This window comes from Chelonia mydas, chromosome 23 (assembly GCF_015237465.2).
Source record: "Chelonia mydas isolate rCheMyd1 chromosome 23, rCheMyd1.pri.v2, whole genome shotgun sequence".
In the NCBI taxonomy this organism is placed as follows: Eukaryota; Metazoa; Chordata; order Testudines; family Cheloniidae; genus Chelonia; species Chelonia mydas.
This window is the reverse complement of record NC_051263.2, coordinates 4,197,794-4,225,163: the sequence shown is the minus strand read 5'-3', so window position 1 is coordinate 4,225,163 and position 27,370 is coordinate 4,197,794. Positions and strand designations below refer to the sequence as shown.

The window sequence follows — 27,370 nt, the reverse complement described above, 5'->3', positions numbered from 1 at the left end:
TCCAATTCGCCAGCCGGTAAAAGGCTCCAGAGGAGGGGTGTGTGCCCGTCCCCCAGCATCCAAGGAAGGTTGGGCTGAAAGGGACCTCCCCGGGTCAGCTAATCCACCCCCTCCGAGTTGAGACAGGACCAAGTAGCCCTGACTCCCCCTGGAGTTTCTGCTATCTCCCTTGCTGCGGGTTAGGACAATTCCTGCTTGGCCGACCCACAATGGAGAACAGCGGCTCACCCTCTGCTTTATGTAGCTCTTAACGTAATTGATGACTGTTCTCAGGTCTCCCCTCAACCTTCTCTTCTCTAGACTAAACCTGCCTCCTTCTTTCAGCCTTTCCTCCTGGGTCAGGTTTTCTAAACCTCTCCTCGTTTGGGTCAATCGCCTCCAGTTTGCCCTGAGGCTGCTCAGTCTGACTCTGGGGACCAGGCAACTGATAGAACCCAGGAGTCCTGGTGGCTCCCAACCCCCGCTGCTCTAATCACTAGACCACTCATAGCTGTGAGACCCACCGAACTGGCCCCTGGGCAGCATATTTATTCCACTGCCATCTGGCCCTGAAGTAACAACAATCCATAGCTCCAATAAGGGCTTACAAAGGGCATCAGTAGCATTATGCTTATTTTGCAGATGGGGAAACTGAGGCACAGAGCAGTGATGTGCCTCACTCACTGAGCAGGCCAGTGGCAGAGCCAGGAATCAAACCCAGGTCCCTGTCCAGTGCTTTGCTCACTAGCCCACACTTTCTCCACCAAAGCAAAGGCTTCAGTAAATAGGAAGGAAACATGACAGACGAATCAGGGAAAGGGGGCATCAATTGCGGCGTCAATGCCTCCTGCTGTCCATCCCTGTTAACCTGTGGAACCCTCTGCCACAGGATATTCCTGAAGCAAAGGCAGTGCGGGGTCAGCGGAGCTGGGAATCAGAATTTCTGAGTCTTAGCTCAAGCCCTGCAACTGCTGAGAGTCATTCCAGTATTTGGAAAGAAACAAAGCTGGTGCTGGATCCCCTCATTGTGCTCACTTTAGACCTGCCCCACTCACCCCCTGCCCCCCAAAGGGTGGGGAGGGCGTCTTACCCTGACACAGTTTTTAAAGGTGCTTTTTATTGATTTCTGAGGGTAGGGGTTTTCTTAAAGTACATGGCTCTCTGCTGTCTGCTTCCAGCCCCGAACGGGCCCCTGTGGGGCAGGGGGAGAGGGGAACCAGCTAGTCCAGGCTGCCATCTCATTTGTTCTTCTGGGGGAAAGAAGCTCTGACCAGCGAGAAGACGGAGTAACAGGAGCCTGGAACAGCACGAGAATGACTGGTAGGATTCTCAGAATAGAAAGAGAGGCCCAAGTCCTAAACCATACCCGCTAATGCACACGGAACCCAGGAGTCCTGGCTCCCAGGCCCCCTGCTCTAAGCACTGGGAAATGCTACAACACCCCACCTCATTCACAGCAGCGAAGCACATCTTTCCCCCTCAGTACCTCTGGGAGTCCCCAAAGGGGCTGATCTCAAATCAAAAGGGAAATGGACTAGAAAAGGATCATTACAACAAGGAGCAAAATAGGCTTCGATCAGTTTCATTTCTCTGTCTGGCCTGAAACACCCAGTCTGGCCTGGGCTTTTATTTTAAGAGCTACCACGGTTACGTCTCCCAACCCTAATATTCTAGGATTCAACTTGTGCCCAGGACCCGGGGGGGGGAGGAGGGGGGATTTGCTGCAGCTTCATTAAACAGCTAATAACTGAACCCAGAAGTGCTGATTCCTAGCTCTCTGCTCTAACCACTAGTCCCTGCATTAGAGCTAGAACCCAGGAGCTCTAACTCCCAAACCCGCCCCCCCCCCAACCACTAGACCCTAGTCCTCTGAAAGAGCTGTGAATAGAACCCAAGAGTCCTGACTCCCAGCCCCCAACCTGCTCTAACCACTACACCCCACTCCCCTCCCGGAGCCAGGGCTAGAACCCAGACATTCTGAGCCGGGAGCGGCACCTACCAAAGACAGTAATGGCCATTGTGAGTCGATACAGCAAGCCATCCATGATGCCCCCTTTCAGATGCACGGGCAGGCCATTATCCGCCTAGGCAGAGAAGGAAAACCGGGGGGGGGGGGGTCAGGAAACCAGCCCCCACCCCCCAGTACCTGCAAGGGTCCCTGCACTTCCAAGCAATGGGGCATCCTTTATGCAGAGAATGGGACAAATTCAGAGAGTCTTCCCAGCCAGGAAAGGGCCGGTTGGGGGTGTGTGTAAAGGGGTGGACTGCGACTTTAAGGGCTAGAGGCCCAGAGCCAGCGAGCCAGCCCCATCTCCTTAGCCCTGCCCCCACTCCTGGGCTGGGCTGGGGTTAATTGGCAGAACCAGCTGGGTGCAGGGCAGCTGATGTCCCTATAAAGAGCAGCAGGATGCCCCAGAGGGGGCTGGCCAGGGAGGCAGCCCTTAGCTGGGATGGTTGCAGGCTCTAGATGGGAAGGCCTGGGTGAGCCCTGGGGGAGAGATAAGTGGCATGGACTGGCTGGAGGTTTAAGCATTGGATTTGGGGTAACAAATCCAGCCCCAAGGAGGGTGTTGCTGACCCAGAGAGGAGTTTGCTCTCAGTGTGATTGAGGGAGCCCTGAGAAGTGGGGAAACTGAGGCAGGGATGCTGTAGAGTGACCTCAGGCTCTGAGGGGGTGCACAGGAGGTAGCTGCCCCATTGCTAGTGGGGGTCAATGTTCCATTTTTCTCTCCCCATTCCCCTCATTCATGCTGGGATCCCCACACCCTAACCCTACCAACACCCCCATGTGGCTACCATCCCTGTTTAATGGGTGGGGAAACTGAGGCACAGATAGCTGAAGGGACTTCAATCCCTACCCCCAAGATCCATGGCAGAGCTGGCAATAGAGCCCAGGAGTCCTGACCCCCCCCGCTCTAACCACTAGACCCTATTCCCCACCCAGAACTGGGGACAGAACCCAGGAGTCCTGGCTCCCCCCCCCCACTCTAACCACTAGACCCCACTCCCCACCCAGAACTGGGGACAGAACCCAGGAGTCCTGGCTCCCACCCCCCCACCCCCCCGCTCTAACCACTAGACCCCACTCCCCACCCAGAACTGGGGACAGAACCCAGGAGTCCTGACTGCCAACCCCCAACTCTACTCCATCCCCTGGCTCCTCCCTCTCCCTTCACCTTTCTTAACCCCCGAGAGCCAAGCTGGGGTCTGTCTCACCTGAAAGAGCTTCTGATGTTCGGGGACTTTGTTTTTCATCTGGTGGCGGGTGGAGGTGGCGAAGGAGCGGAGGGATCCCACGCGGGAGGTCTGTGACACGGCCGGGGGAGGGAGGATGGGGTTGGGGGGAACAAAGGGGATGAGGAACCTACAGAATAGAGTGAAATCAACCCCCTCTCCCCCTAGGTCCCAGCCCCTGGGAGGAGATGGCCCAGTCCGGCTTGGTCCAGTTGTCTTGGCACTGATACCAGGGTAGTCACTCCTGGTTTACACCGGGCTGGGCGAGAGGGGAATGAGCCCCAGGGGAGTCACTCCTGATTTACACCGGGCTGAGTGAGACTAGAATCATCTTGCTGGGTTCTGGTTTCCACCCTGCCTTGCATCTAATGCAAGCAAATGCCAATACAAGGCCCAGGCCAGCAGAGAATCGGTCCCCGGTGTCACAAACCCAGGCTGAGGATCAGGACTCCTGGGTTCTGTCCCCGGGCTGGGAGGGAAGTGGGGTCTAGTGGGATAGAGATGGTGGGGAGGGCTGGGGGTCAGGACTCCTGAGTTCTGGGAGGGGAGTGGGGTCTAGTGGTTTGGAGCGGGGGGCCTGGCAGTCAAGATTCCCACATGCCAATCTAGAAGGGTTGGGCTGGATCAAGGGAGGGTGCAGGGCTGGGTGGTATAACGGACGGCTGGGTGCAGGCCCGGGTTGTATAGCGGAGCCTGGTTCAGGAGCTTCCCCGTCCTTCCACCGTGTGACACCCCAGGGCAGCTTCTGTTTCCTGAACAGGCAGAGTGAAAGCAGCAGCTGCTTGGAGCTTTCCCCTGGGGCCGTGAAAGCACATGTGAAAGTGGGGCTGGCTAGTGAGGCTGGGACAGCGAGACAGCCAGGGGGGACGAACAGCACCCAGGGTCTGCCTCATGGATTTATACTGCTGAGTAACGGGGTTCAGGATCTGGCTCACGCTGCAGGATCTGGGCTGCCAGGAGCACGTGTGCATCTGATGGGGCCATAGTGAGGACCCGTCCGTTTGCTACAAGATTTCATGGTGCTGCAGAGGCTGCGAAGAAACTCTCAGAGTGGCAGAGGGGTCCAGATTTCCCGGGGCAGCCTCCCTAAGGCCACTGCTGGGAGAAGGACTGGGGATCCCACTGCTAACACCAACAGATCTAAAGTCACCTTGGGAAAGTGAAACTGCAGCTGCAGAGGCCTTTGTGCCCTTTCCTCTCCCTCCACCCCACCTCTGAGGTCTACCCCTCTTTACTCCCCCTTATCTATACCCTTCTTCTGCTTAGCCCCTGAAGCAGCTGATCTAATCCACCTAGAAAACATCCCTGCAGCCCACCAGGGACTTCGGAGGATTAACATCCACCATGGCATTTCAACACCCAAGCCTACTGCCCCACTCACTCCTCCCCCTTCCAAACTCTCTGCTCCCTGGCTCCAAAGCGTCATTTCCTACTGGGCAGGGAACATTTATTTCTACTGAGCTAGCCACCCCATGCAGTATTCTTCTTCTTTGTACACATAGCGACCTAGACGCTTGATGAGATCAGGGCCCCTTCGTGCCGAGCACGGTGCTGACACCAAGTCAGAGTCAGCTCCTGCCTTGAAGGGCTCCCAGTCTAACCAGCCGAAGGAAGGCTGATTATCCCATTTTACAGAGGGGGAACCAGAGGCCCAGGGAGATGCAGTGACTTGCCCCAGGTCACACAGCGAGTCACAGCCCAGGCCACCCTTCCTCTGCCAGGCCGCCCTCTATCTAGCTGCTTACATGCCAGCCACTCTACCTAGCACCCATCCCTCCCTCTACTCACCATACCAACCCACCTGTCTACCGAATCTACATGCCGAAGCACACGGAGCGAGGTGCCAGGCAGATCCATTCCTGGGCATATTTCTCACCCCCTTTTTTTTACATTGCTCTGCAGTTTCGGGGGCTTTTTGTGCCTGCCCCTTCCCAGGCCCGTGACAAAGCAGCCCAGTGGTACTAGAATTGTTTCCAGTTTGTGGGAATCTGTGTCTGTGTGCGTGTATATGCATGGGGCTGGGGGGTGGGGGGGAGAAGAAGAGCCCTGGTTTGGGGGTTTCCCAGAGTCATTATGGGATGGATCAGAAAACCAGAACCGGTAGGATCTGGTGAAAACGCTAAATGGACCAAAGCTGGAGTCTGGGCCTTTAATTGGGAACGTTCCCTGGCGCTTCCCCTGTCCGCCTGCACCTGTTGTCTTTGTCTTATACGCAGATGGGGAGGGCCTTGGGCCAGGCGCTGTGTGAGTTCGCAGTGGGGGCCTGGTCTGTGAGGGGGGCTCCTCGGCGCTACCGTAATACACCGAAGAGCCATAAAAATATACAGCGCCTAACACAATGGGGTCGTGGCCCATGTCTGAGGCGCTACCGTAATACACAATAAGTCTCGCAGTGCCTGGTCAGGCTCTTGCTTACCCAAGGTGTAAATCAGGAGTTGCTCCCAGTGTTTACACTGGGCTGAAACTGCAGCATAGCAGAGGAAGGTCAGGGCCTCACTATTTAAAGATACCAGACTGATGGGTTTAAAAAAACCAGACCGCAAAGGCGAAAAGCCAGTGCCCAGCAGGGAACAAAGGTTAGAGGCAGAGGCAAAGCGTAGGGGAGCGATTCACACACATGGGCTACACCTGAAGGGGGCGAGGGGGTTGAATCTTGGAAGTGTTTAGATCTGGGGGGTTGGACCTGATTGGAGCTGGGGGTGTTTGGGTTGTGAGGGGGTGTGTGGATCCAGGGAGAGGTTAGAGCTGGGGGGGGAGTTGGATCTGAGGGGGGGTTGGTTTGGGGGCTTATATCTTGGGGGGGGGCTGAATCCAGGGGGTGTTTAGATTGGGGGGTGGATCCACTGGTGTGTTTAGATTGGAAGGTGGATTTGGAGGGGGGCTGGATTCACAGGGGTGTTTAGATTGGGGGTGGATCCATGGATGTGTTTAGATTGGGGGGGTGTCTGGAGGGGGACTGGATCCACGGGGGTGTTTAGATTGGGAGGTGGATTTGGAGGGGGGCTGGATTCACAGGGGTGTTTAGATTGGGGGTAGATCCATGGATGTGTTTAGATTGGGGGATGAATCCGGAGCGGAGCTGGATCCACGGGGGTGTTTAGATTGGGGGGGTGTCTGGAGGGGGGTTGGATCCACGGGGGTGTTTAGATGAGGGGGTGTCTGGAGGGGGGCTGGATCCATGGGGGTATTTAGATGGGGGGTGTCTGGAGGGGGGCTGGATCCACGGGGGTATTTAGATGGGGGGTGTCTGGAGGGGGGCTGGATCCACGGGGGTGTTTAGATGGGGGGTGAATCTGGAGGGGTCCGACTGGGGACTTGCACCCTGATGAGGGGGCTGGGGCTGGCGGGGTGTTTAGGTCGGGGGGGGGGCAGGCTGGAACTTGTGCCTGTTCCCAGTCAGTAAGGGCCGGGGGGCAGGGTCTGAGAAGCCGGGTCGGTTGGACCCCGCGGGCCCCGCGAGGGCTCGGCGGTCGTTACCAGAAGGGCCTGCATCGTCCTGGGCCGGGGCCGCGCTCTCCTCTCCTCTCGCCTCGTCGCCTGTCTCCGTCTCTCCTGGCCCCGCTGCCCCTCGCCCTCTGTCCCGGCCTTACAAGGACGCTGCCTGGCGGGGGGCTGGCTCGCTGCCCGTCCCGCTGCCGGACTAAGGGCAGCCGCTGAGCTCATATCGCACGCTGAAGCCGAGAGACTTTGGCACCTTGCCGGGGCCGTGGACTCCCCCCACGGCCTCCTCGGGGGGGTGGGGAGAGAGGACAGGGAAGGTCCCAGGAGGAGGGAGAATAGAGGCCTGAGGCTCAGGCCCTTGAGGAACAGGAAAGAGCCCCCCGAGAACCCACCCCCCAATCAGGGGCATGGCCAGGGAGCCCTGCGCTGTGACTGTTCTCTGCCCCCCAGGGCCCATAGAGGGCGGATCGGGGGCATGGCCGGAGAGCCCTGCGCTGTGACTGTTCTCTGCCCCCCAGGGCCCATAGGGGGTGGATTGGGGGCATGGCCGGACAGCCCTGCGCTGTGACTGTTCTCTGCCCCCCAGGGCCCATAGGGGGTGGACTGGGGGCATGGCCGGACAGCCCTGCGCTGTGACTGTTCTCTGCCCCCCAGGGCCCATAGGGGGTGGATCGGGGGCATGGCCGGAGAGCCCTGCGCTGCGGCTGTTCTCTGCCCCCCAGGGCCCATAGGGGGTGGATTGGGGGCATGGCCGGAGTGCCCTGCGCTGTGACTGTTCTCTGCCCCCCAGGGCCCATAGGGGGTGGATCGGGGGCATGGCTGGAGCACCCTGCGCTGTGACTGTTCTCTGCCCCCAAGGCCCATAGGGGGTGGATTGGGGGCATGGCCGGAGAGCCCTGCGCTGTGACTATTCTCTGCCCCCCAGGGCCCATAGAGGGTGGATCGGGGGCATGGCCGGAGCGCCTTGTCCTGTGGCTATTCTCTGCTTTCCAGGGCCCATAGAGGGCGGATCGGGGGCATGGCCGGAGCGCCCTGCGCTGTGACTGTTCTCTGCCCCCCAAGGCCCATAGGGGGTGGATCGGGGGCATGACCGGAGCACCCTGCGCTGATTATTCTCTGCCGCCCGGGGCTGCTCCTCTGTATCCCTGGTAGGCACCTCCTCGCCTGAGATGATCTCCCCCCATCCTCTCCCTTTACTGAGTATGGAGTAAGAGGAATATCCATCATGGATCCACTTTGGGCAGCTCCCCAGACCCCCCCCTCCCAGCACCCACCCACCCTCCGAACTTCCTGATGGTGGCAGCTGGAGGCCCCCACGGTCCCCAGACATCTGTGCTCGAGGGGTGTGTTCTGCTGCATGAAGAAGTGAAACCAGCTCGAGGGGTTTCCATTTTTGGCTCCCCGGCTGCTCCACCCTTCGGCCTGGCAGCTTCTCTCTCTGGCGCCGGCCGGATCGGACCGAGCAGGGTAAGCTGGGAGTTTGTGAACCGGGCTTTCCAAGCCCAGATCCCTCCAGATTCCTGACCCCCAGCCCCCAGCATCCTCCTCCTACTGCGCCCCATTAACTCCCCCGGGGAGGTAACCGAGAGGTGCCGGATCCAACCCAGGGCTCCCACCCTGGGGTGCTGGCTGTCTGTGGCAGTTGCCCAGCACGCAGACCCAGAGATGTCTGGCCGCATCCGCCCCTGGGCAGTGACTTCCACCAAGGACGGGTGCCACCCCGGGGGGTTTGGCAGGACATGGCCCGTGCAGTACGGGGACAACCCTGGCCGCCGTTGCTCCCCCGTGTCAGTGGTCTGGCGCTTGCCTTGCAGGGACGATGGTGCGTGGGGCTGTGCTGGTGTTCCTGTGGCTGGCCGGAGCGGAGATGCTCTGGGAGGAGCAGGTGGAGCAAATCGGGTAGGTGCCACCAGCAGTGAGCGCTTCTTTGCATTGGTGCCCACTGGCTCCAGCCCTGGGGGGGCAGAGAGGGGTCCAGGGCCCCCGTTCCTATTCTTAGGGACCAGCTGAGAGCTCACTGGACCTGTAGGCACTCGATCCCCATCCCCAGCCGGCTTCATACGGGGATTCTGGGGGGACTGACCCTAGATTACAGCTTCGAGTCCCCATCTGCCCTGCAAGCAAGTTGCAGAGCATTCCCTAGCTAGGGACTCTCCCCACTCATCCAGGGGGCAGGGAGGAGGGTTTAGCATTGGTGACCGTGTGGAGTGCAACGTCTGGTTAAGAAACACAGAGGTAGGAGCTGGGGAAAGCCCCTTGGGAATCTCTCTCCCCACCTTGCAGGGGGTCTCCCAGCGTAGGAGGTGAGTTGGGGACATGGCCGGGAGCGCACTGGGCTGTGGCTATTCTCTGCCCCCCAGAGGCAGATCGGGGGCGTGGCTGGCGGGCCCTGCGCTGTTCCTATTCTCCACTCCTAAGGGGACAGAGTGTGAGTTAGGGCTGCCCTGGCAGAGCCAAGAATGGGGATGGCGGGGGAAAGGACAAAGGGGGCTTAAAGCCACCTCCCATCCTGTCCCTGTCCCGAGTGCAGAAAGGGGGTGACTCTGAAGCAGCTCCATATTTTCCACTTCCTGTCTCTCTTAGCTACTTGTGCAGCCCTCCATTGCCGCAGCATCTCGGTACCTCAGTCTTTGGTGCTTTTATCCTCACAACCCCGCCCCCGCCAGGCAGGGCAGGGCTAGGCTATCACCCCCATTGTACATATGGGGAAACTGAGGCACAGACTAAGTGACTCGCCCGAGGCCAAGGAATCTGTAGGGAGCTGGGATTTGAAGCCAGGGCCCCCAAACCCTACCACTAGGCCACACTTCCTTTCCACTTCCCCATCTCCTTCCCCACACCCGCCCCAGCCCCTGCGTGGTCTCTGCAAAGCTCTGCTCTGCCTCTCTAGGTTTTGCAGCTGGAAGTGCATGAAGTTTGTCCAGATGTGGCCGGGATCATTCTGCGTGGTGAGTGCCCGCTGCCCCACCCCCAAACCTTCCCCCCTATATCTGATCCCTGCCCCACAGCACCTCTGCTCCTCCAGCCCCCATACCTGGCTGCTGCTGCCACCTACAGGTAGCAAGTGGAACAGCCACATGCACAGTATGAATTACACATTAGGGACTTAAAGCAGGGGTGGCTGCTTGCCAATGCTGGGCCCGTGGTCTGACCTAGGGCAGGGAACATGGGGCCGGCTGGGTCTGTGGTCTGCCCTAGAGCAGGGGACGTGGGGCCGGTTGGGTCCGTGGTCTGACCTAGGGCAGGGAATGTGGGGCCGGCTGGGCCCGTGGTCTGACCTAGGTCTGGGGACATGGGGCCAGCGGGGCCCGTGGTTTGACCTAGGGCAGGGAATGTGGGGCTGGCTGGGCCCGTGGTCTGACCTAGGTCTGGGGATGTGGGGCCAGCTGGGCCCGTGGTTTGACCTAGGTCTGGGGACGTGGGGCCAGCTGGGCCTGTGGTCTGACCTAGGGCAAGGAATGTGGGGCCAGCCAGGTAAGTGGTCTGCCCTAGAGCAGGGGACGTGGGGCCGGCTGGGTCTGTGGTCTGCCCTAGAGCAGGGGACGTGGGGCCGGCTGGGTCTGTGGTCTGACCTGAGGTGGGGGAGAATACCAGGTTAGACTGGTCTGGACCTGGTGGGGCTGGGGGTGGGGGATCCCAGGTTAGATGGGCCCATAGCTCTGACCCAGGGGTGCAATGCCAAACTAGATGGACCCATTGCTCTGATCCTCTGACTGGCGTTATGGAGCGTCCGACCCCTGGGTAGGAGCAGGGTGACAACCTAGCCCTCCCCCGCACCGTGAGACACTCGCTGCCTGACCGGATACTGTCATTTCAGTCGGACGGGTCTAAACAACCCCTGTGGGTAGCCGGGCGACCATCTGAGCGGACTCCCCGGGGTGCGTCAGGGCAGGGTAGCCTGAGCTGGAACATGTGCTCCCATGGCTCCCTCCCCCGGTTCTGGGAAGGGGTTCCCAGGTGGTATTTTTTTGGTTTATAGCAGCATCAGGTTAAGCTCACACCCTGCGGCCCCCGGCTGGGTAGGTGGTGGAATCACCATGCTACTGATGGGGAAAATGAGGCACGGGGAGGGGGTGTGATTGGCTCAAGGGCAGGCAGGGAGAGCCAAGACTGGAACCCTGTCCCCTTGCTCTAACGACTAGACCCCACTCCCTTCCCCGAGCTGGGGATAGAACCCAGGAGTCCTGGCTCCTGAGCCCCCTGCTCTATCCACTAGACCCCACTCCCTTCCCAGAGCTGGGGATAGGACCCAGGAGTCCTGGCTCCTGAGCCCCCTGCTCTATCCTCTAGACCCCACTCCCTTCCCAGAGCTGGGGATAGGACCCAGGAGTCCTGGCTCCTGAGCCCCCTGCTCTATCCACTAGACCCCACTCCCTTCCCCGAGCTGGGGATAGGACCCAGGAGTCCTGCTCTAACCACTGGACCCCACTTCCTTCCCAGAGCTGGAAATAGAACCCAGGAGTCCTGATTCCAGTGGGAATAGCTCAGTGAGGGGTGGTGGGCTAAACTGGGACGTGACCATTTCCCCGTTCCTTTGCCTGGAGGCTCTAGGGCCGAGGTTCGACTGTGTCATCCCGGAGTCTGCTGACAGCTGGACCATCCACGGGCTCTGGTGAGAGACGCCCCTCGAGGCAGGTGGGAGGCGTGGGGGTCAAAGTGGCCTTTCCCCTGACTCTGTGCCCCTTGATCCCAGGCCCAGCAATGTCATGAACTGCTGCAGCTGCTGGCAGCTCTTCCCCTCTGACCTGATGGTAAGTGATGCCCTGCTGACCCCACATCCAGACGTCCTGATCCAACCACAGCAGGGCTGGGAGCCAGGACTCCTGGGTTCCCTGCCCAGCTCTGGGAGGGGAGGGGAGGGGAGTCTAGTGGTTAGAGTGGGTGTTGAGAGCCAGGACTCCTGGGTTCTGTTCCTGGCTCTTCCACATACTCCCTGTCTGACCTTGGGCGGGCCAAGTCTCCCCCCCGGGTGCCTCAGTTTCCCCATGTCTGAGAGAGGTACCGGTGTGAATGGATGCAAAGCCATGGGGAATCTAGTCCCTTCTCCTGGAGTCTCCTAGGTAGCCGTGGGTAAGGGACCAACTGCTCCAGATCCTGAATCATATACGGGCAGAGCAGGGCTGAGGGTTAGATCTGAGGAATGGAAAGAATAAATCCCCCCTTATGTGACTCCACCCTAGGGGTACGTGGCTGAGAGACTGGTGGGGGGCTGCTGCCTCCTCTTGGAGTCCTGGCGGGGGGGATGGGGAGGAAGGGATGATTCCCCGGCTTGGGGGGCACTGATGGATTGTGGTCTCATCTCAGAGGGGATGGAGCTGGAGTGCAGCCTGCTGGATCTGATGTCTCCTCTGTACAGGGGAGGGTGACCCTGGGCCAAATTGTGGGACCCCTCTCCCTCCCCGGCCCGGGACAAGGGAGGGGCCTCTCAGCCTTACCTGCTTTTCTCTCCTACGCCAGGATCTGCCCCAGCAGCTGGCCCAGCACTGGCCCACCTTCCTCAACGCCAGCAGCTTCAAATTCTGGTGAGTGGGGTGGCCGGGGAGTGTTGGGGGGGGGGGAATCTCAGGCCCATCAGGGGGAGGAGCGGCTGGGTTGGTGGTGGAGGGGAGGGGATCCAGGGGGGATCCGCTGTGGACGTGTGGGGGGAGGTTAGAGCTGAGACCGGGGTGGGAAATGGGGCAAGCTGCAGGGAGAAAGCGTTGGGGGGGGAGCACCGCAGGGGAGGGAGCTGGGGGGGGAAGCTGCAGGGGAGAAAGCTGGGGGGCAGAGTAGTGGGGAGGCCGCAGAGAGGATGCTCAAGAGGCCATAGGCACAGGTGGGAGTGTGGAGGCTGCCCTATAGGGTCGGGTGTCATGGCTGGCAGATCCCACTGCCCCCCCCCCCAGCCTGGATTCCCAGCATGGGGCCTGGGGGAGGGGGGGATGTGACTGACTCATGGGCATTTATTTCCCCCCCCCCCCGCCACAGGAGGGAAGAGTGGCAGAAGCACGGGACCTGCGCTGGGTGCATGGAGGCCTTGAGCTCCCCCAGCAAGTACTTCGGGGCGGCCCTCGGCCTGCGCACCACGTACAACGTCGACGGGTGAGCCGGGCACGGGGCGAGCCGGGCAGCCAGGCCGGAGAGCAAGGGAGAATAGCCCCCTGCAGGGGGGGGGGCACACTTCCAACCCCACCCCACCCCTTGGTGACAGCAAAGCTCCCACCGGGGCAAGGGCTCGGTCGTTCACTGGCTTTGGGTTATGGGCTGCGCGACTGGGATTCCTCATGGGGGAGACGGGGATCTACCCAGGTGATCTCTCATGAAGGGATCTAGGGGGTGGAGCTCTGTATGGAGGGGATCGCTCAGTGTTGGGGGATCTATAGTGAGGGGATCCCTCAGTGTTGGGGGATCCCTCAGTGTTGCGGGGATTCTCTCCGTGTTGGGGGATTATAGTGAGGGGAGCTCAGTGTTGGGGATCTCTCTTTTAGGGGGCTGTACAGTCTGGGGTTGGGACAATCTGTAACAGGGGTCTGGCTTTCTCTCGGGGATCGATGTACAGTCCTGGGGTCTCTCGGGGGAGCTATAGCAGGGCGATCTACAGTTCAGCACTCTCTCTCTCAGGGGGATGTTTATGGGGTGAATAGGGTCTCTGTCGGGGGGTGGTTCTGTCTATGGGGAAGGTGGGGCTCCCTCTCTCCGGGCAGTGCTCTATGGGGTGGGGTCGAGGCTCATGGAGGAGGCTGGTATTCTGGTGGCACTGCAGTGCTGGGGTCGTGGGGTGATTTTACCTCCCCCTGCCCCTCCGTCTGACCCCAATTCCTTTCCCTTTCGCACAGAGCATTCCAGAGAGCCGGGATCCTCCCGTCCTGCAATCACAGCTACCAGGTACTCCCGAGCGCGCCTGCCCCACAGACTCCCTAGGGCCCCGTCCCTGGTGTGAGGGGCTCAGCTCATCCCGCCCCTTGGGATCCCTGGCCTTTTCCAGCTGGGTTTGCCCTTGGCGGAGGATGGTTTGTGGAGGGGGGAACTCCCACCCCCATCACCTCTGCGGTGTCCTGCTTGCTGACCTGTCCCATCCTGCCTCCACAGCTCCACACCCTCCAGGAGGCTTTGGTGCCCGTCCTGGGGAAGGAGCATGAGCTGCAGTGTGTGACCGACCGCCAGGTGGGTGCCTTTCTCGCGCTCTCCAGGGGCCTGTGGGCAACAGCTGTGGGGTAAGGTAGGAACCACCAGGGATTCTGGGTAATAAACAATGGGGCGCTGGGTGAGAGCAGAGCCTATGAGGCACTCTGGAAAACAGAGGCTGAGGTGCTGGGGTTGGGCAGAGCCCCAGGGGATACTGGGTAACAGAGAATGGGACATGGGGGTTGGGCAGGGAGATTGTGGGTGCTGGGGCCGAGCAGGAGCTTGGGGTCACAGAAAATGGGGCCGTGGGGCTGAGTAGGGCTGTGTGTTTTTGTTGAGCCTCCGGGGCCTCTGCTGAAACTATGAGAGGATCTGGCCCTCCTGCAGCAGGGAGTTCCGCAGGTCGGTGCATGGCAAAGCTTTTACTTCTGCTCCTCAGTTCTATGCCTCACCACCCTTCTTCCCTCCCACTGTGCCACAGGCCCGCCAGGTCCTGGTGCAGCTCAAGGTCTCGCTCTTCAGCAACTTCTCTGCTGGGTGCCTGGAGGAGGGAGCCTGGGATTTCTCCCCCTACCGGCCCTGCGAAAACCAGAGACGCGTCTTCTACTTCCCTCCGAACCAGAAGAACCCACGGGACCCCTGCCCCTGACTGGTGGTGGGGGTGGGGTTGGAGGGTCTTGTGGCTCAGCAGCAGAGAGCCCCGGGGAAAGCTGGAAATCAGGGGCCCTGTCACCAGAATAAAGTCCTCGGGAAGGATCTACTGAATCTCGTGCATGCGATTATTTTGTTAGCACGCCCCCTGCTACAGAACCATGGCCGCTGCCTACACGGGACCCAGGCATCCAGGACCCAATGTGGTTAAAAGGGGAACAAATTCCATGGCGGAGGGGGTAAAGGGAGAGTGCCCCCTAGAAGGCATCTGCCTCGCTCGTCTGTACCTGGCACAGACAAGCGGGGCAGAGGGAGGTGGGGGTGACAACAGGAACGCCTGGCCCTCAAGGCTGAGCTTACCAACCCAGTGCCCCTGCTCTAACCACGGGACTGCACTCCTCGCCCAGAGCCAGGGATGGAACCCAGGAGTCCTGACTTGTGCAGGGGGAGCTCTGGGTGCTCCCGAAAGCGACTGCTCCTCCCGCCCGCCCGGTGGGATTGCCAGCACTTTCTCTCTTGCGTTGTGTAGACTCAGAGCAGCTGCCAGAGGCCTATTTCCTGAGCTCTTCTAGCCACAGGTAAGAGCCAGGCTGGGATGGGGCAGCCCTGTCTGGCCCCACGTGTCCACAGCCCTGCTGAAGGGCGACCATCAGAACAGGGCTTCAGCTGGGTCGCCCCCACGGCTGCACTGAGAGGTACCACCCCCCCTCCTTGCTCCTCCAGGCTCACCCCCTTCTCCGTTCACCTGCTGTGCCCCGACCACGCTCCGCACCAGCCTGTGCGATCGTCTGCCACCCGGCACAGCGAGATCGCCGGTGGCTGCGGCATGCCTTCGCCTTTCTGGGGCCTTCGCCGGCCCCTTGAGCTGCTGGTAATGGTTGCAAGCCAAAGCATGAGCCATCGCATTGAATATGGAGGCACCGCTGCCCGTGCTCAGAGGGTTTGGCCTGGCTCCTGGAATGGATTTAGGTGCCTCATTCCCATTGAAATTAATAATGTGTGTGGGGGGGATGCTAGGGGGGTGTAGGTTGGGGTGACACCAATGAGCGGCGTAGATGCCTGCAGACTTTTAATGCAGAGGGCCGGGGGCCTTACACAATCAGCTGCTTTGGACCAAGGTTCAACTAAACAGTACCGTACAGCCTGAGCGGCGTCTCTCTGTTCCCTAGAGACATTAAAGGCTCACAGCCGGCCACGCAGTGAGAGCCAAACTATTTTAGGTCACCTGGTCCCCCACGCCTGTGTCTCTGTGAGATTTTTTGGCTTCCCGTGCCTGTCCTACGTCCCGTTCCTCAGCTGTGAACGACTCGCGTGACTGGCCCGTTTCGTTTAACCTTTCCTTCTGCTCCAAAGCTGCCAGCGGTTCTTCGAGTCACTTCAGGCTGGCCTTAAGAAAAGCAAGAGCCCCAGGGAGGTAGCTGGGGCCTGCTGGCTGGGGAATATGATGCAGGCAGGAGGGAGCATGGCCGAGGGGTTAGAGCACTGGCCACCCGAATCCTATTCCTAGCACAACCCCTGGGCCTGCTGGGGGCCCATGAGCGAGCCACTTCCCTGCTCCGTGCCTCAGTTTCCCCACCTGTAAATGGAGCTACGGCTGGGGCTCTGCTTTGCAAGGTGCTTTGAGCTGGACGGATGCAAAGCTCTAGGAATCCATTGTAGGTGGAGCCTTTAATTCGTAGGGCACCGGCAAGCCCTAAAAATCTCAGCGGTGTTAAATAGCAGGAATAAACTGCCGTCCCCTGCCGGCACGTGCCATTTCTGGGCCCCACGGCCTACCGCCAGCGGTGGCTGCTGCCAGTCAAGCCCTGGCAGACAAGCTGCTGTTTAGAGAGTTAACTGTATTTCAAAGGCAATAAGATAAATACCGAGGGCAAATTTTCCAGCAAGTCTATTAACCCAGCTGCCATTTCAACCCCCCCACCCCCCCAAGACCCCATCAAACACCCATCCCTTCAAATCCCCCACCCCTCAGGACAGGGACCGTCCAGCACAGAACACACTAGAGCCAATTCACCCGGCAAGGTCCTCGTCCCTCCATGGCCACACTCAGTGGGGAGGGATCTTGCCAAACTCTCCCCCCCCCCATGGGCTGGAGGCAGCTTTTAAAAACCTCAGTTGGGAGCAAAGGGGGGGGGGGGGGAATTCTGCCAGGGAGGCAGGATTGAAATTTGACCCTCCTTCGAATCTTTCCAGCCAAAAAGCTCCCCGTTCGCGTAAGTTTTGAAGGACCCATTCTGCTCATCCCATAGGACCTCCTGTGTAACCCGGACCGGTGCCTCACACACCATAATTCCAGCATTCAGCCCCTAGCTGGTGGTGGAGCTACCTCGGCTCGAGAATGAGGCATACAATCTTGCTGAGACGCCAGAGAGATGGAGAACCCGGCCCGGCTCTGAGAGAGCTCTTCCAATGGCTCACCACCCATGGTGTTAAAAACCTGCACCCCGATTTCCAGCTGACTCCGCCCAGCCACGGGATCGCACTCTGGATTAAACACCCATGGTGTTAAAAACCTGCACCCCGATTTCCAGCTGACTCCGCCCAGCCACGGGATCGCACTCTGGATTAAACATCCATGGTGTTAAAAACCTGCACCCCGATTTCCAGCTGACTCCGCCCAGCCACGGGATCGCACTCTGGATTAAACACCCATGGTGTTAAAAACCTGCACCCCGATTTCCAGCTCACTCCGCCCAGCCACGGGATCGCACTCTGGATTAAACACCCATGGTGTTAAAAACCTGCACCCCGATTTCCAGCTCACTCCGCCCGGCCACGGGATCGCACTCTGGATTAACAAGGCCCCTGCTGTCAGAAATCGCCTTAGAGACCCGGCTCGAGTCGCCTTTCCACGCAAGCTTTGAATTTTCAAGCCACTCTTCAGTCTGGAGCCGCAGGGGGAGAAATTCAAGCATTCACGTTTGGGCATGGAAAAGACGCTAATTTGGCACCAGACTCCCACGAGGCTGCGTTAAGAGGGGAAGCAAACTACGGCGCTTTCCGCTTTTGTCCTGGGCCTCACAGCACAGTTCCTCGCTGCTCGGTCTGTGGCTGGGTCCCCTTAACGAGAAGCCACTTCCTCCTCCACGCAGGAAGGCGCCGCGCGGCCTCCGCAATTCGGGGGACTCCTTCCCGGGCCCGGCTCCGTTCGGAGCAGCTTGTGCCCTTCCAGAGGCCTGAAGGGTGCAGAGCAGGGCTGGCTGTACGGCCATGCAGCGGGGAGTCGGGAATGACGGGGGGAGGGGAGGATGGATCTTGGAGTAGCACGGCCAGCCAGGAGCCCGGATCAGTAGCCGGCCCTGAGTGTCTCTGGGCTAGCGAAGGGGGAGGGTGCACCCACGGGGTTGGAGGGGGATAAGGGGAGCTGGATCGCAGCCTGTAAAAATCTATTGCAGATAAATAGGGTGCTGCAAAGGGCCCCCCCCCCGCCCAGCAGTCCTGGCCCCCAGCCGTAGTCCCAGACACGGAGAAGCTCCCCACCACGGGGTAGGTGGTGGTGGTGGTGGGGGGTAAACCCCCTCCCTAACAGCAGCCAGCACCTCCGTCGCCGCCCTCCCCTGCGCCGGCTCGGCCCTGCCGCAGGGGGGCACTCTGGATGCGGGGGTTGGGCTGGCGGCTGTCGCTGTGGGGGAGGCCGCTGCCCACCCGGTTCTTGATCTCGGCCGCCATGGTGACGAAGGCCTGCTCCACGTTGGTGGCGGTCTTGGCGCTGGTCTCCAGGAACGGCACGTCCAGTGCGTCCGCGTACTCCTGCCCCGGGGAACACGAAAGGCCACGGTTAGTGCCGGGCAGATCCTCCCCTCTCCCTGCCCGCGGACCATGCCTTAGTCCAGGATCTCTGGGTTTCTCACTGGAGCCCTCCCCCGGTGCTTGTGGGCTGGTGTTTAAGTGTGCATGAGTGTGTGACACGTGCACTATTCTGCCCCTCCTCCCCCGGTACTGACCTTGGCCGTGGTGTAATCCACCACCTTCTTGCAGGTCAGGTCGTTCTTGTTGCCCACGATCAGCTTGTTGACGTTCTCGCTGGCGTAGCGGCCGATCTCCTCCAGCCACAGGTGCATGTTGCTGAACGAGTCCTGCGGGGAGCGGAGATGGGAGAGGCTCCGAGAGCGGCGTCTCCAGGGGCCCAGGGCTTCCCTGATTCCCTCTGGGAAGACCTGCTCCCAGGGGATCAAGGCAAGAGCCTCGCCTGCAGTCTAATCCCCACCTACAGCTGGGGGCAGGCCCATCAGCCTTCACCTAGTCCATCCCCAGCCAGGGTGGGGATACAAGTCAGGGGAACATGGCCACTCAAATAAAGGGCACCTTGCCATCCGAACTGGACTGAGACCCACCAGCTTCTGTCACACCCAAAGCGGCCATTAATTGGGAGCGACTCTCAGGCATTACTCCCCCTGCGTGGGACTTGAACCCACAGCCTGGAGGGAAAGGCTCCATAGCCCCGCCCCCAAGCAACAGAGCTAGCCAGTCTTGGAGCAGCTACCCTCTTAAAGAGACACAAATACTCCTGGCCAGGTCTGTATCTACTACACACAAGCCAAAAAAAGGGCAATTAATGTAAACACCAAATCCCCATGCAGATACCATTCAACTTTCCTCTGCCCTTTCATTGGGATACTGGATTCTCCTTCCCTTCCCGCCTTAAAATGCTGCATAGTTTCTATACTGCTGTTGAAACAGCGGCCACATCCAAACGCAAAGGTAGCTTTATCCCTCCACTAGGTGACATGATCCCTGTATATAGAGCCACTGTGCCCCACCCCAGAGGTGGCTGCATCTCATTTCGGAGTGACATGATCCTGGCACAAACAGCTGCCACGTCCCACCCCAACCCTATAGATCTAGATTGTGAAATATTGCAGGATGAAGAACACGGATAAGCCCCAGTCATTTATAGCCAAGGGCTACAGCAAGTCCATACCTAGCAAAACGCCCTCCCTTAGGAAGGGCTCCGTGGTCAGACTCACCTGGTCCGTTACATCATACACAATGATGATACCGTGGGCACCTCTGTAGTAACTGGACGTGATCGTCCGGAAGCGCTCCTGGCCGGCTGTGTCCCACTGCAGGGCAGGGAAAGAAAGACACATAGACCATGCTCCTTCCCACAACTAGAAAGGGAACCCAGGAGTCCTGGCGCCCAGCCCCCTGCACCATACGGCCTCCAAGAGCCCGGGATAGAACCCGAGAGTCCTGGCTCTGAATCCTCTGCCGGGTTAGCCCAGAGAACCCAGGAGTCCGGACTCCCAACCCCGCAGCTCTAGCCTCTGGCCAACATTCCTCCCCAGAGTCAGAAATAGACTCTGCTTTCAGCCTCCCGTGACTGGGAGCAGGCCTCTTATGCCAGCCAGCCGGGGAGGACCCCTGCGCAGGGCGGGAGGGGAGTTTCAAGGGACCATTCTTGGCACAGAGGGGCTGGCAGGTGAGAAAGACTGGAGTCCTGTGCAGGGGGGACTGGCAGACGGTGGATCAGCAAGGAGCCTTGGGGGGCCCCCACTGGGGAACGGGGCTGGGATTGGAGGGTGGGATCAGCTGTTGGACGGACCCTGCCGCCCCCACAGTCATAGCTGGTAAATGGCTGCTCCCGGTCAGCTTCACTTCTGCTGGGCTCTGCTGTGGGGCGTCTGAACGGAGCAGGACAGGATCCATAAGGGTTGACGGGGGAACGGAGGCTTCCTTCCCACCCTGGGATGAGCCCCACCAGTTGCTGCCCCACGGGGCAAAAGGGGAAAATCGGCCTCAGCAGGCTGGTTTGTAGTTTATTAAAGGCAGCTTCTAAAAGGCAATCACACACACCTGCTGCCCCACACTGATCCTAGATCTCCTATACCCCACAGCCCCCCACTCTGTACCCCCCAACCCCCAGCCCTTCCAGCTTGCATTCCAGCTCCTAGGCCCCACAGAACCCAGATCCCCTTTCCTGGACCCACACAGCCCCCCCACTCTGTACCCCCCAGCCCTGCCAGCTTGCATTCCAGCTCCCAGGTCCCACAGAACCCCTATCCTGGACCCACACAGCCCCCCACTCTGTACCCCACAGCCCCCAGCCCTGCCAGCTCCCATGCCAGCTCCCAGGCCCTACAGAACCCAGATCCCCTATCCTAGGCCCACACAGCCTCCAGACCCCCAGTTGACCCTAGCGCCGCTTGCACTCCAAAAGGGACCCCAGATGTCCTACCCTGTACTCCCATCCCCACAGGTCCTCGATGCCCTGCCATGCACCCCACAGACCCCACCTCCTCTTGTACCCCCAAAACAGACCCCAGCTCCCCCTCTTGCACCCCCGCTGAAGAGATCATAGAACCACAGGATCAGAAGGGACCGCAAGGGACCTCTAGTCTAACCCCCTGCCAAGGTGCAGGATTTGCTGGGTCCAAACCACCCAAGACAGACGGCTCCAGCCTCCTTTCGAAAACCGCCAGGGAAGGAGCTTCCACGACCCCCCGAGGCCTCCGTTCCATTGTCCTACTGCTCGTACAGCGAGGGAGTTTTTCCTGAGATTTAATCTGCATCTGCTGGGCTGTCGTTTGAACCCACTGCCCCTTGTCCTGCCCTCTGTGGGAAGGGAGAACAACTTTTCTCCAGCTTTCTTAGGGCAGCTTTCCAAGTATCTGAAGACCACTACCGTGTCCCCCTTTCCTCTCCTCTTTTCCCAGCTAACCATACCCGGCTCCTTCAGCCTTTGCTCATGCGGCTTGTGTTCCACCCTCTGATCATCTTTGTCGCTCGCCTCTGGACCCTTTCCAGTTTCTCTACATCCTTCCTATACAACGGACACAGGTCTCCAGGTGAGGCCCAGCCGGCGCGGAGCAGAGCGGTACTGTCACCTCCCAGGACTTGCAGGAGGTATGAATGCAACCCAAAATTGCATTTGCTTTTTTGGCCACAGCATCGCATTGCTGACTCACGTTGGGGCTGGGATCCACCACACCCAGCTCCTTCTCAGCCGTGCTGCTGCCAAGCCGGTTACCCCCCATTCTGCATTTGTGCATCTGGTTTTTCTTCCCTAACTGAAGCACCTTCCATTTGTCTGTGTTGAATGTCATTGTGTTGTCTATAGCCAGTTCTCCAATTTATCAAGATCCCTCTGAATCTTCGCTCTGTCCTCCAAAGCGTTGGCAACCCCAACCCCCCGCCTCGCCAGCTTTGTGTCACCTGCAAATATGATCAGTCTCCTCTCTCTTCCTACCTCCAGGCCATTAATAAAGATGTTAAACAACACCGGACCCAGAACAGATCCCTGGGGAGCCCCACTCGAGACTTCTCTCCAATCCGACATCGTTCCATTAATAGTTACTCTTTGTTTGCAGCTGTTTAACCAGTTACGTATCCACTTAATGGTAGTTCTGCCGAGCCGCATCTCTCCAGCGTAGTTATCAGAATGTCACGTGGGACTGTGTCAAAAGCCTTGCTGAAGTCCAGGTATAGGATGTCCACCGCATTCCCCCATCCACCAGACCAGTTACGCTGTCAAAGAAGGGAATCACGCTAGTTTGGCAGGATTTGTTCTTGGCAAATCCGTGTTGGCTGCTAGCGATCACCCCTTCAGCCTCCAGGCATTCGCCAGTGGAATGGTTTATACCTGGCTCCAGTAGATTCCAGGTATCGAAGCCAGGCTGACTGGTCTATAGCTCCCCGGCTCCCCCTTTGTAAAGAAGGGCTCCACGCTGGCCCTTCTCCAGTCTTCCGGGACCTGTCACCCAGGTGTTTGTAAGTATTATCGCCAGTGGCTCCGAGATTTCTTCAGCTAATTCTTGCAGTAGCCTGGGTGAAGAGCATCCGGCCCTGCTGATTTGACTTCATTCAGATTGGTCAGAAGATCTGTGACGTGTTCTTTACTTATCCCGACCTGCCTCCCGTCCCCTTCGTCGTCTGCGGTAACTTCGCTAGTCGTCCGGTCACGTGTTACAGACTGAGGCGAGGTAGGCATTGAGCAGCTCTGCGTTCCTACCATCTTCCGTTCCCAGCTCACCTTCTCCAGCGAGCCCACACTGTCCGTGATCTTTCTTTTTCATCTGACTTATTTGAAGAACCCCGTCCTGTTGTCTCTAACCTTCCTTGCCAGCCGTAACTCATTCCTTGCCTGGGCTCTCCTGATTTTGCCCCGACACGCTCACGCTATTCCCATGTACACTTCCTTGGTGCTGGGCCCCTCCTTCCATTCCCTGCGTGTATCAGACGCAGCGACACCCTGAACAATTTTAAGGTCTCCCCCACCGTCCTCATCGGAGTGTTGAGATGGGTCAGAAAGCAACTTCAGATCCAACCCCACTTCCCTTTGGGTTGGGGCCCGATCTGAACCCAGCTCCGGCTCAGACTCCGCACTGGGGCAGAGTCTGTATCCCTTGGTCTGGGGCAGCTGAAATCTCCTGAGAACGCAGGGGAAATGCCAGGAGATTTTAGCCAGTTAGGAAGGCGGGAGCGTCATCATACCTGAGTCATGGCCTCAGCTGAGTCTGGATGCAACTTCCCAACCTCATGGGTGCGGGCGAGAGGTGGGGTCAGGAGCTGGAGGAGGCGGGGGGGGCTTCTCACTTTTGCAGCCGGGTCTGTATTTCGTTCAATGTGTTGAACCTCTGACCCTGGCTCCTAACTCTATCCACAAGACCCCACACTCCCCTCCCAGAGCCCACAGAACCCAGGAGACCAATTCCCAGCCCCCCTCCCCCGCTCTAACCAGTAGATCCCACTCCCCTCCCAGAGCTGGGAATGGAACGCAGGGGTCCTGATAACCCCGAGTGCCATGAACTCACTATCTGGAGTTTGATAGTTTTCCCCTCCAGCTCAATGGTCCGGATCTTGAAGTCCACCCCAATGGTACTGATGTAGCTGTCAGTGTAATTGTCGTCCTGGGGAAGAGAGGAGGGACAGCGAGTGATGGGGCAGGGGGGAGCCCGGCAATGCCCCCAGCCTTCCCCAGACTGAGTGCTTCCCTCCTGCCCCCACAGCCATCATGGTGCCCCTGTGCTGCCCACCCCACTGCCCCTAGGAACTTCACAGCAACAAAAGGCTTAGAACCTGCTTCCCCCTGCTCCAAAAGCCTAGCCACCGGAGCTAAAGGAGAATCCCCATCAGCTCTTAGCAGCATAGAGGCTAGGACACACAGATGAGCAGTTCCAATTCCATCCTGGAGAGGGCAGTGGCTTTACCCCAGTAAGATGCACAAGCCCTCAACCCCTCTGGTTCAGGCCTTATGGTATTTTTATCACATCACAGACAGGGAAACTGAGGCAGGGAACGAGGCACCAACTTGCTCAAGGTCGCACAGAGAGTGGCTGACTGAGCTGTAAAGAGAAGCCAGGAGTCCTGATTCCCAGCCCCTCTCTCCCGCTCCACTGCTCCCACCCCTCCCCTGGCTCTGTCCCACTAGACTGTGTTCCCACCCATCATTCTTGCTCCCCCCACCTGATGGGAGAAATTCCTTCAGCAGGGCCCTTGGCTTTCTCTCCCTCCTTGGGCCTGGAGAGGGGAAGAGCTGTTAGGGTCAGGCCTGTCCATGGGCCCAATGGGGTGGGTGACCTGGCTTCTAGGCACTACCGTAATACACCTAATAGCAATACAAATGTACAGCACCTGGCACAACGGGGGGCTGGTCTGTGAGCAGGTTGCCCGGGCACTACCGTAATACACCTAAGAATTAACCATGTCGGATACTCACCGCGAAGCGCAGCAGGAGACAAGATTTGCCGACCCCGGAGTCCCCGATCAGGAGGAGTTTGAACAAGTAGTCGCTGTTGGGGAGAGGGGAGGGTGACGCCCTGAAATGCCTGGGGGGGGGCAATTCTAGCAGCTGAGTAACCCCCCCCTCCACTGCAGCCAAACGGCCGCCAGCAGGGATCCAACGACGGACCCAGTGCGGGAGCCGCCAGCCCCCAATATTGGCTCTCTGGTCGGGGCGGGTGGTTGCAGTGGCTGCGGGCGGCCAACAGGGAGCGACATCATCCTGCTCACAAGCCCCAGGACCTCAGCAACCACCCGCATCCCTTCTAATGTCTGCCAGGAGAACACAGGGCTCCCCCCCGCACCCGATATGCATACAGACACCTCCCCACAACTGGTCCTGTTCCCTTCTCTGAGAGATCTGTGCTGAGACCCACCCAACTCATTGCACACAAAAGCCACCTTTTGCTCAGCATCCCCCCCACCTCCTGCCAGCCATGCGATGCAACCCCTGGTTTTGGCAGCCCAGACTCACTACTCTGGATTGATGGTCGACATGACGGCGCAGGGGCGTCAGGGTTTCTGCTCAGAGACGGTGCTGCTTCAAGGGAGGGGGGCAGGGGATCCCCAGGTTCTTGCTGGATCCTGCAAGGCCAGTGACGGGAAGGATGGGGGTGCAGGAGAGAGACAGGAGGGATTAATTGGTGCAGTCTAAACCCCCCACCCAAAATGGGATCGGGGGGCTTATTTCCATTTTACATATGGGGAAACAGGCACAGAGAAATGAAGTGATGTGCCCAAGGTCAGGCAAACTGGTGGCAGAGCTGGAAATGGAACCCAGAAGTCCTGCCTCTCAAGTTGCCACCCCTGCTCTAACCACTAGACCCCACTCCCCTCCCAGAACTGGGGCTAGAACCCAGGAGTCCTGGCTCCCAACCCCGCTGCTCTACTCCACAATAATGCATTGTGCTTCCCTGGCTCCTCTCATCCCAAAATCTTCACACACCAGTGAATTACCCCCAGCAACCCATTCTGGAAATCAGGTTTTCACCCCCACGTCACTGATGGGGACACGGTGCTGCGGAGAAGGGAAAGGACATCCCAAGGTCACACAGGGACTGAGGGGGCCCCAGAGCTGGAACAGAAAATGCACACCCCAGCCCACAAAGTCCTGGCTCCCAGCCTTCCCTGCTCCAACCACTAGACCCCCCTGCCCTCCCAGTGCCAGGAATAGAATCCAGGGGTCCTGCCTCCCACCCCCATTGCTATTCCCCTTTCAGAGCCGGGAATAGAACCCAGGAGTCCTGCCTCCCTGCCCCAATCCTATTCCCCTCTCAGAGCCGGGAATAGAACCCAGGAGTCCTGCCTCCCCGCCCCAATCCTATTCCCCTCTCAGAGCCGGGAATAGAACCCAGGAGTCCTGCCTTCCACCTCCAATCCTATTCCCCTCTCAGAGCCGGGAATAGAACCCAGGGGTCCTGCCTCCCACCCCCAATCCTATTCCCCTTTCGGAGCTGGGAATAGAACCCAGGAGTCCTGTCTCCCAGCAACTCCTCCACCCCAGCCCCATCCCTTAGTTGCCTCCCAAGCAGCAGCCCAGACAAGATTTAGGGGGAGGCTCATGGCAGGAGCTGGCCAGTTTAATCAGGATGGGGGCAGCAGGCGGGCAGGTGTGGGGGAGTTTACCCCCTTCCCACATAGGCCAGCCCCCCGGGGTGGGGGAGGAATTGGAGACTTGGCAGCTAGGCTGGGCCTGGAGGCATCTCTGGGTGGGGGGCACAAGGGGCTCCATTCTAGGGGACACGAGAGGCTAGACCCAGAAACCTCCCCCATTCCACCTCCCCAGCCTCCCAGCAGGCTCAGCGAGGCTGCCCCATATCTGCACAACTGTACCCCAGCCCTAGAGATGTAACCCCTGCCCCCCGCACCGTTCCCTCCCTCAGGCAGCTGCAGGTAATGCAGCCTGCCCCCCCCAAAAACTGCTCCCTCCCCCCCGAGACCTTCTCCCCCCTATTTCCCCCAGATCCTGTACCCCAGCGCCCCCATTCCCCCCTGAAGCCTGTCCCCCGTGCCCATACCCCAGCCCCTCCCCAGCAGCCCCCCCTGCCTGTACCCCGATCTACTCCCTCTGTCCCCCCCCCGCAGCCGCAAGGGAAGCAGCCCCCCCAGCTCAGGCACCTTGAGCCGGACAGGAAGATGCAGTAAGATGTCTCCCAGGCCCGGACTGCAGCATCCTCCCCGCTCATCCGCCCCCCCAGGGCTGTAGCACCCCCAACCCCCGAGCCCAGCCTGGGGCGGGGGGGGGCGGTCCTCAGTATCTCCCCCAGGTCGCTAGAGAGAGCAAATGAGCTGGTACCTGGGTGCGGGGGAGGGGGGGGGCCCTTCCAGCCCGATCGCTCCCCCCTGCCCCTGAGCAGGTGCAGCGCCGATCCCTTTCCAAAGGGGAGGGGCGATCCCGGCGATGCACCCCGATCCCGTCCGCGGACGTGTCAGCAAAGACACCCCCCGCCCCCCCGCTGCAAAACCCCAGCGCACAGGCACAAGCCCCGCGCGATTGGCTGGCTGCTGGGCTAGCCACCGCCAGAGACGGCGGCGATAGGCTGAGCCCCTGACCCAAATCTGGGTGGGTTTTTATCTTTTAACCCTACAGAGGCTGGAGGGAGTCGGTAGAGCTGGGAGCTGCCCCCCCCCCACCAGGTGTGGGTGTGTGTGTGTAGGTAGAGCTGGGAGCTGCCCCCCCCCGGGTGTGGGTGTGTAGGTAGAGCTGGGAGCTGCCCCCCCCCGGGTGTGTGTGTGTGTGTGTAGGTAGAGCTGGGAGCTGCCCCCCCCCCGGGTGTGTGTGTTTGTGTGTAGGTAGAGCTGGGAGCTGCCCCCCCCCCCGGGTGTGTGTGTGTGTGTGTAGGTAGAGCTGGGAGCTGCCCCCCCCCCCGGGTGTGGGTGTGTAGGTAGAGCTGGGAGCTGCCCCCCCCCCGGGTGTGTGTGTGTGTGTGTAGGTAGAGCTGGGAGCTGCCCCCCCCCCGGGTGTGTGTGTGTGTGTTTGTGTGTAGGTAGAGCTGGGAGCTGCCCCCCCCCCCGGGTGTGTGTGTGTGTGTAGGTAGAGCTGGGAGCTGCCCCCCCCCCGGGTGTGTGTGTGTGTGTTTGTGTGTAGGTAGAGCTGGGAGCTGCCCCCCCCCCGGGTGTGTGTGTGTGTGTGTAGGTAGAGCTGGGAGCTGCCCCCCCCCGGGTGTGTGTGTGTGTGTGTAGGTAGAGCTGGGAGCTGCCCCCCCCCGGGTGTGTGTGTGTGTGTGTGTGTGTAGGTAGA

At 59.7% G+C, this 27,370-nt stretch overlaps 3 protein-coding genes across 6 annotated transcripts; 1 reads left to right on the top strand and 2 right to left on the bottom strand.

Moving 5' to 3' along the window:
* Positions 1-1,079: 1,079 nt before the first annotated feature.
* LOC122463678 (cytochrome c oxidase subunit 7A2, mitochondrial) lies at positions 1,080-6,929 on the bottom strand. Of its 2 annotated transcripts, XM_043534802.1 has the most exons (4): positions 6,691-6,887; positions 3,196-3,285; positions 1,979-2,063; positions 1,080-1,276 (listed from the first exon to the last, which is right to left on the bottom strand). In XM_043534802.1, the coding sequence occupies exons 1-4, from the start codon at positions 6,874-6,876 to the stop codon at positions 1,218-1,220; spliced, it is 420 nt and encodes a 139-aa protein (XP_043390737.1). In that variant the 5' UTR covers positions 6,877-6,887; the 3' UTR covers positions 1,080-1,217. The 2 variants fall into 2 exon arrangements, with proteins under 2 accessions (XP_043390737.1, XP_043390736.1); XM_043534801.1 differs by lacking the exon at positions 1,979-2,063 and having other exon boundaries at positions 6,691-6,929.
* Positions 6,930-7,999: 1,070 nt separating this feature from the next.
* On the top strand, positions 8,000-14,523 carry LOC114021596 (ribonuclease T2-A). Of its 3 annotated transcripts, none has more exons than XM_043534763.1 (10): positions 8,000-8,121; positions 8,469-8,553; positions 9,545-9,602; positions 11,199-11,266; positions 11,348-11,405; positions 12,112-12,176; positions 12,622-12,735; positions 13,470-13,518; positions 13,723-13,797; positions 14,240-14,523. In XM_043534763.1, the coding sequence occupies exons 2-10, from the start codon at positions 8,474-8,476 to the stop codon at positions 14,405-14,407; spliced, it is 735 nt and encodes a 244-aa protein (XP_043390698.1). In that variant the 5' UTR covers positions 8,000-8,121; positions 8,469-8,473; the 3' UTR covers positions 14,408-14,523. The 3 variants fall into 3 exon arrangements, with proteins under 3 accessions (XP_043390698.1, XP_043390699.1, XP_043390700.1); XM_043534764.1 differs by having other exon boundaries at positions 13,723-13,852; positions 14,240-14,452; XM_043534765.1 differs by lacking the exons at positions 11,199-11,266; positions 11,348-11,405.
* Positions 14,524-15,628: 1,105 nt separating this feature from the next.
* On the bottom strand, positions 15,629-26,632 carry LOC102938716 (ras-related protein Rab-1A). Its single transcript, XM_007069044.4, has 7 exons — positions 26,426-26,632; positions 24,605-24,714; positions 24,068-24,140; positions 23,163-23,258; positions 19,377-19,472; positions 18,354-18,485; positions 15,629-18,159 (listed from the first exon to the last, which is right to left on the bottom strand). The coding sequence occupies exons 2-7, from the start codon at positions 24,625-24,627 to the stop codon at positions 17,932-17,934; spliced, it is 648 nt and encodes a 215-aa protein (XP_007069106.1). The 5' UTR covers positions 24,628-24,714; positions 26,426-26,632; the 3' UTR covers positions 15,629-17,931.
* Positions 26,633-27,370: the final 738 nt, after the last annotated feature.

Coding starts and splice junctions, on each gene's coding strand:
- LOC122463678 (XM_043534801.1), bottom strand. CDS start 6,876: ATGAGCTCAGCGGCTGCCCTTAGTCCGGCAGCGGGACGGGCAGCGAGC. Junction 3,286..6,690: donor GGACGATGCAGGCCCTTCTG/GTAACGACCGCC, acceptor GCCGTGTCACAG/ACCTCCCGCGTGGGATCCCT. Junction 1,277..3,195: donor AACATCAGAAGCTCTTTCAG/GTGAGACAGACC, acceptor GTGCTGTTCCAG/GCTCCTGTTACTCCGTCTTC.
- LOC114021596 (XM_043534763.1), top strand. CDS start 8,474: ATGGTGCGTGGGGCTGTGCTGGTGTTCCTGTGGCTGGCCGGAGCGGAG. Junction 9,603..11,198: donor GGCCGGGATCATTCTGCGTG/GTGAGTGCCCGC, acceptor CTTTGCCTGGAG/GCTCTAGGGCCGAGGTTCGA. Junction 11,267..11,347: donor TGGACCATCCACGGGCTCTG/GTGAGAGACGCC, acceptor CCTTGATCCCAG/GCCCAGCAATGTCATGAACT.
- LOC102938716 (XM_007069044.4), bottom strand. CDS start 24,627: ATGTCGACCATCAATCCAGAGTA. Junction 18,486..19,376: donor TGTATGATGTAACGGACCAG/GTGAGTCTGACC, acceptor CGCTCCCCGCAG/GACTCGTTCAGCAACATGCA. Junction 18,160..18,353: donor TGGATTACACCACGGCCAAG/GTCAGTACCGGG, acceptor TCCCCGGGGCAG/GAGTACGCGGACGCACTGGA.